Genomic DNA, 8962 nt, shown 5'->3' on the forward strand with positions numbered 1-8962 from the left:
TACAGTGACTATAGCTAAATAAAGAGAAAACCGCAGTTGTATCTAAACTTTAATTATTCTATCACAGACCATTATTCCAGCATCTCCTGATTTGTCTTTTTTTCTGATCCCTTTTTTTATTTTTTTGAATTGTTGTGTTGTGTTCAATATGGATTAATTTTATTAATTTCTACTAGAGCTAGACCAATAAAAGTCTGCAGCGATTTTGATAGCCCACGCAGTGCAAGTGTTATTTATTACGTCATATTTTCATAGAAGTTTGTAGTTTAAAATAACGCACTGCGTGGGCTATCAAAGTCTCTGAAGACTTTTCTTGGTCTAATTCTGTTTTATGTCGCGCTATATTAAGGTTTCAGTGACAATCTGAATAAAGCAGAGAAAACAAGTAATAATTATGTTTTTTTTAATTATCATATCACAGACCATCATTCCAGCATCTCCTGTATCTCAATCAAGCTCTTCCCCTTCGTCTCCGGCACACAGAACACCGTAAACAGACACGCGCACAAACACGACGCCGCGAACATCCAGAAGATGAAGTGCATGCCGACGGCCATCATGTACCCGAACACGGAGGAGACGACGAAGCCGACGAGCCACGCGGTCGTGGACGTCACGGCCGCGCCTGTGCTGCGGACGTTGGAGCGGAACATCTCGCCGGTCAGCGTTCCGGGGATTATGCCGAAACCTGGGAAGGGTTACTTTTATGAGATACCATGTAATGTCACACCAAAAATAAGATGAGGCTACAAAATAAAAAAAACAACAAATTAAAGGCTTACAAGAGTTTAATTATGAAACATGGGTATTAGATAGGTATTATTTCCTACCTGTGGAAACTTGTAATTGGCTTACTGTTTCTATGTTATTACCTAACTTGTTACTCTAGCTGTAAGTTTTCCTAATAAAAAAAAGAAAAAATTATAGGGTTTGTTTAAAGAATAAATTATTGAGTATTGATCTACGAGTATGGTATTGACTATATTCAGCGAGATACCATGCTATATTACTTAATAAACTTTTATATTGCTAAATATTAGAATTTTAGACGAATATTAGATATGTTCATTCCATTGCTCTATTTTCTTTAATAAATTTTTGGACCAAGAGAACTTAACTTACCAAAGTCATAAAACATGAAGAATACAATTAAAGTTAAAAGCGGTAGCCAGCCGACTGTCTCATCGACTGCATAGCCACGTTCAGCAAAATAAAAGTATGTTCCTAGCACCGCCTGAAAATAATAATAAAATATAATAACAAGAAAGCCCAAATACAAAATAGTCAGAACTAAATTTAATTTGCAAATATGAACTAAGTATTGATAACTTTTGAATTGGGTAGGTAAAGTTTTTTGAAGATAGGCAAATTATATTTTTTCCCGATAGTATTCATTATAGCGATCACGGAAATGCAGCTCTTTTATTTTTATATCATTTTATTGATTAAATATAATTTTTTAAATGATCGATATGACGTTTGTGAGGTGAAATGGCAGATTCCAGTAATTAATTCCTTGGCGCGTAGTAAATGGGACGGGATAGAAAAAAAAACGATGTCAACTGTCAGTGTCACTTAGCTCTCATTCCCGAAAAATAACGGACAAGCCTCATGTTACCTTGCGATTTGCTATTAATGTTATCATTGAGATTTTCGGCGACCTCAGCACGACCCACGGACTTCTGATTCCCCACGACATCTGCGCGTATTTGGACAAAGATTGAATTTACTTTCGATAACTTGGCACTGCATAAATTATTGGACAACGTTTTCTTCCCCACCCCTACACGACGGCCCCTACGCTGACCCTTGGACAGAGTTTTGCAAGAAAAATAAGCGAGTTCATACGAGATTGCGAGCAGATTCTACAAATTTGAAATTATTATCATAACAGTGATAGGCACAATGCCGTTGAATTAGAGGAGCAATGGCCGTACAGGAGTACGTATCCGTGAAATACATAGGTACATAAAACTTTCTTCACTTGTGTTTTGATTTTTATTATTAAATTGCCATGAGCTGTTAAGTTCGTAAACAAGAAATCGGTCTAATTTTTTCTAACAATTTCAACCATCTGTTAGTTTTGTGTGGTTATCCTCATGTTATGAATGTTGTTCTTATTTTCAGGTTGATGTAAACATTCATTGGCGGTATTATACTGATGGCTAATTAGAACCATTGAGCCATGACATACTTCCTTGCAGTGTTATTCGGCTAAGCCTTGAGCATCCTGTGAATCTGAAGGATATAATTATTTCCATAAAAAAGAGCAATCGAATTAGGACCAAGATATCCCAAGAATCTAAAGACATTTTATAAAAAATGCAATAAAATGAAAATGGGAGACTCTCTTATTTTAACTATGTTACAAGATCATGACAATGTTATGGTCTATACTTATTAAAATTTTAAAACCAACATGTCTTTATCTTTGACTTGAAAATGTACAAATGATTTGGGTTAAGTTTTATGAAATGCAACTTATGCTAAAAATCTATTATTATTATATGTCAAATTATCGTGAACTCGATGTTGCTTAAGGCGTATCCAGATTAGTCAATTTTTCGCCAATCTGATTAAATTGCCCGATCGAATCGGGACGTACGGGCGCAAACGCCAATTTGGCTCGCCGAATTCAACTGCCGATAATGACCGATAAAATGAGGTGCGGACACAAGAACACCAATTTGTGAGGCTAGTATTTTCGTTATGGGGCATTTTTTCAATTTAAATGGCTCTAATATCACCATAAATCTAAAATTGGAGATTGACGCCAATTTCATTTCTGATCAAATCGACCGATTTGATCAGTTCCGTCTGGATACCGCTTTAGCACCGCGAAAGGGCGCTGCGCGGTGCGCGCGGATTGACGCATGCGCGTACCGTATGCTTAGTATCTATGGTAATATAATTTAAAAAAATATGCAGATAAAAGGCGGCAAAGTTTATTCGTTGTGCAATACTCAATAAGTTACCGCTTGTTATTTTAATACTCGTAATAAACAAAATGAGTTCAAGTGACGAAAACGACCTGGAATAGACGGCACACCGCCTCATTTGAAAGCAGAAGCAAACTTAATAATGAATAACTAGCTTCCTGCTAAGTCCAGGGACAAATACAACAGGACTTACGACATGCTCATGCTGTGGAAGGACACAAGAAGGACAGCCAAAACGCAAGAAACACCTACTCTGAAAGTGGTTTTTAGCGTATTTCTGTGACCAAGTGAAAACTAAAAAGCCATCTACATTTAATATAAACTAAGAATATGCGTTGTTTTTTTAATTGTATTCGCGTCACTTTACCCCTATTAAATACGCTTTACTAAATTGAATTTGTTTTATTTCCTCACATAATTTGAGAATAGTGCTTACTATGTATACCTCAATGGAAGCAAAAATATAGTATTTTTGCGAGTTGATACACTTGCTACTTGTGTATAGTGGCAAATGTATTAAACCCGCAATCAACACTAATCAATATGTAAACAGGCCCCAACGTGAAGCACATTTACCCTACAGACATACTTATCCATATTGACCATATTTGAACCTCTCAACTCTCTTCAAGGGCACGCCACACAGCGTGATTCTATACAGGGTGATCAATCCAAATGGGTCAGTATGGAGAAGTCAGAAACTATGAGAGATAGCAAAATCTGTTCTTAGGAACCATGGCTTCGATTTTAGATTTAATAATAATGGCATTCAATTTTTTTTTCAAATCTATCTTACATAACCGGGATTCGAACATGGTCAATATTCTTGTTGTTTGTTTGTATGGCAACTTTTAAACGATGCGTGATAGGTGGGGGGTGCTCGACCAAATATCACAGAGGGCCCCGAGACAAAACAAAGTACATAAAAAAAAATCAAAATGGCCGACTTTTTTTTTTAATTTTTTCAAGTTGGTCCGAGCGGGAAAAGTAAAATTTTCAAGTAGGTTAAGCGAGCCCGAAGGGCGATCTTCATGCCGGGAGGCCGAAGGCCGACCCCGGTGGAAGGCCGAATGCCCTGAGCTTCCACCCCTACTCCCAAAACGCGAAGCCGAAGGCCGAACTGCGTGAATTCGGTGCTTCCAAGCGTTCTACCAAGTCAACTGTCTTGATGACCGAAGCCGGCGGGCCGAATGCCCCACGGCGAAGCGTCGAGGCTTGCGAAGGCCGAAGGCCGAGCTCTGCGTAGGGCCGAAGGCCCGAAGCGTCACACGAGAGGGGGAAGTTGGAGCTTAAACACGACCCAACACTTTTCCTATTGGGAGTCGCTTTTTGGGCGTCGGGGTGGAGGCTTCGGGCCTTCGGCCCTCCACCGGGGTCGGCCTTCGGCCTCCCGGCCTGAAGCTCGCCCTTCAGGCTCGCTTAACCTACTTGGAAATTTGTCTTTGCCCGTGTCCGCCGCCATTTTGGATTTTTCCAAAAATATTTTTATGACATTGTAATCTTGGGCCTTCAGGCTCGCCGCATGCCAATTCTCAGCGCGCTCGGACCAACTTGAAAAAATTAAAAAAAAGTCTGCCATTTTGATTTTTTTTAATGTACTTTGTTTTGTCTCGGGGCCCTCTATGATATTTGGTCGAGCACCCCCCACCTATCACGCATCGTTTAAAAGTTTCCATACAAACAAACAACAAGAATATTGACCATGTTCGAATCCCGGTTATGTATGATAGATTTAAAAAAAAATTGAATGCCATTATTATTAAATCCAAAATTGGAGCCATGGTTCCTAAGAACAGATTTCGCTATCTCTTATAGTTTCTGACTTCTCCATACTGACCCATTTAGATTGATCACCCTGTATACTGTTGTAATGTTAATGCTTAAGGATAATAATTTGTGGATTTATAAAATAAAACGAAACGAAATTTACTGGATTTATATTATATTATTTTGGATTTATATTATAAGTTTTCTAAAGTACAGTCGCCATCAGATATATTGGTGCAGCTAGGATGCTCATAAATATCTGAACACGCCTCTATTATCAGGGCGTGCGTGTTCAGATATTGTGAACACCTTGCCGAGCCCATATATAATAGCCAATAACGACCTAGTTATAAGACTATTAATCATTATGTATGTATAATACAACAATCGCGTTTATATAGTCCTCACAAACGTATAAGTTACCATTTTGGCCAATATATCTTCAAAGCTTGGCACCGAATCGCTGTTAAAGACTTTGGTGTGCTCAAATACTCTGAATTTGGAAAGTAACGTCTGTACTGTCTTGTAGACGGTACGACGCACTTTGAGTTCATCTCTGTAATATTCTATTTCCATTCGAACGTTTCCGGGATCGTCTCCATCTATTGTGTTGATACTGAGATCCAAAATGACTCGTGTAGCAGTCCAAGAGTCGTGGTGAAGGCGTTAATGAAAATGTTCTCCAAGAAGCAGTGCCAAGTAGTCGAAAGCAATCGTTATCATTATCAAAATATCCGTGTTGAGCGTGCTAGGGACGTTAAAAATACTTATTCTAGAAATCACACCGACATCCAATTACAAGAAAACACAAATGTTTCGTCCGACCATTATTTTCCAATAATTTGCAAGTTATTTTCCAAGAATGACACTGACAGTTGACATCGATTTTTTTTCTATCTCGTCCCATTTACTACGGCAAAGGAATTAATTACTCGAATCTGCCATTTCACCTCACAAACGTCATATCGATCATTTAAAAAATTATATTTAATCAATAAAATAATATAAAAATAAAAGAGCTGCATTTTCGTGATCGCTATAATGAATACTATCGGGAAAAAATATAATTTGCCTATCTTCAAAAAACTTTACCTACCCAATTGTTGTAAAATCAATAAGCAATTTTTAACTCTCAGTAGTTACATTATACAACACAAAAATAAACACTTTAAGAACTACAACTAACAACAAGAAACATAGACGGAAGGCTCACAAAATACAAATATGAATAAAGTTAAAGAATAACTAAATATCATCAGACAATTTAATAATGACTAGGCTGAAGAAATAAATTGAATATTGTTACTATCACGAGAGTATTGAAGTTATAAATTAATGAACTTACTAAGCTCATACCGCAGACAGCCGTTGATAAAAGCAACAACGTTTTTCTGCCCGACCATTCCACAAACAACGGTGTAAAACAACTAGAACCCAATTGCGTTACTCCAATAATAATTGTCGCTATATGCGGAGTAACTGATGATCCAGCTAATTCAAATATGGATGTAGTGAAGAACAACATAGCTACTATACCACTCATCTGTTGGAATATGTTCAACGTTAATAACATAAATAAAGCTCTTCTGTTCGATCTTATTGAGAACAATTCTTTCCATTCAGCGACATTTCTCTGCTCTGTCTTTTCGATTTTTGACGCTAAAAATTCTTCAATTTCGTCGTGTCTTCCAAGCTCTATGAGTATTCTTTTAGCTTCATCTTCTCTATCTACAAAAATTATTAATAGAATTTTTATATCTCGTTAATTATGTACATCTGCAGATTACGTTTATTTCAGACTGATAGTATTGATTGGTATTGATAAACAAGTATAATTATTATTTGTAATTCTGATCAGTTTTTTTACAACGAAATGGTTTTTCGCCTATGTTTCGCCTCTTGGTATTTCATTAAGGTTCGTTGGGGTAACTTCGAAAGCTTGATCATTTTGAAAATGGGAAATATCTATAAAACTAGAGTCATTACAAATTTTATCAATACTTACGCTACTGAAATGCTTACCAAGGCATCTTGTTTGCTGTTTCTACGATAGAAAGTGCTTCTAGTTTAGTAGATATTTGCCATTTTCAAAATTACTCCGCTTTCGAAGTACCCAATGCTCCTTATAGTGGTATTTCCATCTGTTCAATATCTTGGTCCAATATCATTGCGCCTCTCTTTCTTATTAAGCAAAATGTGAGACAAACTACACCTTGGACAAAGAAATTGGAGACCCTTGGATTGCCTTATACTGACCTTTTATCACAGGGAACATCGGAGACTCCGGAATTAGTAATACAGAGCCGACAAACATTAATGTCAGCCCTAAGCCGAGCCATCCAGTGCCTTTGTAAGAAACGTATGGGCCCACGGAGAATATTATTAGAGTACCCAGAGTACCGGCGATTCCAGTGGCTGTTAGAAGAATTCCCCGTATATTTTTTGATCTAAAAGCATCAAAATAATAATTACAAAAATCAAACATTAATTAAGCATTTACACGTCCCACTGCTGGGCACAGGACTTTATTACATTTAGTGGTTAATTATTATGTAAAATACTTTATATCTTTGCAATAAAGATAAGGAATGAGTCAACGGGTACTGATATCCTAAAAATAAAAATGAAAATCAAAAAGTTTATAATTAACTTACGCTATTTCTCCAATATAGACAATATTGCCAACAGCGATGATGCCAATACCGAAACCCTTGATGATTCTGACGGCAAAGATCATGGTCAGGTTACCAGTGAAGATGACAAGGATGAAGGAGAACGCTGTGACCACGCCACCGATCAACAGACATGGCTTCCGACCGATGATGTTGGAAAAGTAACCAGTGATGTAGGGACCTGCAAAAGTTGAAAAAAAAACCATTAGTATAATCTACTTAGAATTAAATTACCTATTCGCCTATATACTTGAAAAACAAAGAAAAAAATATTGAAATCAATCCATCAAAATTAAATATTATACCTACGCCTACGACCTACGCCGAAAAATGACACTAGACTATATGTATAATTATATCACTAAGAAACAAAAGTGGATCGAATATTGTGCCCTGTGATACACCTCTTAAGTATATTTGATCCAAAAATATAGCTGATTTGTCGTTGATCTTTTTAAAAATACCTGACTAATTCAAAGAACCTCAAAATTATATTTCGTTAATTTGACAGCAATATTTACTTTGTTTTGAGTATAAAATTTATGGACATAATGTGCCAACCGTCTCAAAAGCTTTGCAAAAAACAAATGCAAAAGAATTTTAATTAATTAAAATGCTGCTTAATCTTCTTCATCAGGGTTGAAAACTGACCAATAATACATCCAATGTACAGCAGCGAGCCAATCCAAGAGCTTAATGCCGGCGTGATCTCAGTGGAGATAGGAGACTGTTCCGGATCCTGGAGCTTCGGCAAAACCGGGGCTGTCCAGCCCATGCCGAAGCCAACTAGCATCTGGCCGATATAGACTGGAATTAAAGGAAATAACATGGATAAATTAAGCATTGACCACCGATCTAAACTTGAACTTTATTTAAGTATTTCTTAGACATTGAATTTAGTTAGGTATATAAGATTTATTGTACGCTCGAAATGGGCAAAATTATTGATACCTTTATAATTTATAACATGTTATACGTTTTACACAATTTTGACAATGAAATATCTGGCCTATGAAACTGATGGTCCTGGGTTCGACTCCCGGTAAGGGTATATTTTTAGGGTTCCGTACCCAAAGGGTAAAACGGGACCCTATTACTAAGACTTCGCTGTCCGTCCGTCTGTCCGTCTGTCTGTCACCAGGCTGTATCTCACGAACCGTGATAGCTAGACAGTTGAAATTCTCACAGATGATGTATTTCTGTCGCCGCTTCGCGGTACGCCCACTGATTTACAATATTTTATACAGGCTGGCAAAAAAAAATTGTGCATTCCCGTTGGGATTATACTGAGCAACTTTTAATATGGTACCAACCCCGAAATCGCGAAAATAAGTTTGACTGTTTCACACATTTTGCTGACGAGAATGCACTTAGTTTTTAGCTACCCTATACATATATTATGGGTTACACGCATAAAATAAATATTATACTTACTTATACCGGCTATCACTAGTTGTTTCCTTAAGTACTGCTGCATTTTAATATAATAAAAACAACACTAACACTTAAAATTTAATCAATATAAACACAAGAGTCATTGCAGAAATGCAGACATATAATTCGACTGACTCATATGAAGTGGTC

General features: G+C 37.0%; 1 protein-coding gene across 1 annotated transcript; it reads right to left on the minus strand.

Moving 5' to 3' along the window:
- Positions 1–425: 425 nt before the first annotated feature.
- On the minus strand, positions 426–8867 carry LOC134675039 (facilitated trehalose transporter Tret1-like). The gene is made up of 7 exons (XM_063533185.1): positions 8813–8867; positions 8030–8185; positions 7361–7559; positions 6963–7153; positions 6052–6434; positions 1123–1234; positions 426–688 (listed from the first exon to the last, which is right to left on the minus strand). Exons 1-7 carry the CDS (start codon positions 8853–8855, stop codon positions 426–428), a joined length of 1347 nt encoding a protein of 448 aa, XP_063389255.1. The 5' UTR covers positions 8856–8867.
- Between the last annotated feature and the right edge of the window lie 95 nt (positions 8868–8962).

This window comes from Cydia fagiglandana, chromosome 21 (genome assembly GCF_963556715.1).
Source record: "Cydia fagiglandana chromosome 21, ilCydFagi1.1, whole genome shotgun sequence".
Lineage (NCBI taxonomy): Eukaryota > Metazoa > Arthropoda > Insecta > Lepidoptera > Tortricidae > Cydia > Cydia fagiglandana.

Bases quoted from the DNA above. Each gene is read 5' to 3' on its own strand.
- LOC134675039 (XM_063533185.1), bottom strand. From the start codon at position 8,855: ATGCAGCAGTACTTAAGGAAACAACTAGTGATAGCCGGTATAA. The intron at 7,560-8,029 runs GTCAGTTTTCAA...CAACTTTTGCAG, and splicing joins GTACATTGGATGTATTATTG to GTCCCTACATCACTGGTTAC. The intron at 689-1,122 runs GTAAGTTAAGTT...AACCCTTCCCAG, and splicing joins CTTCATGTTTTATGACTTTG to GTTTCGGCATAATCCCCGGA.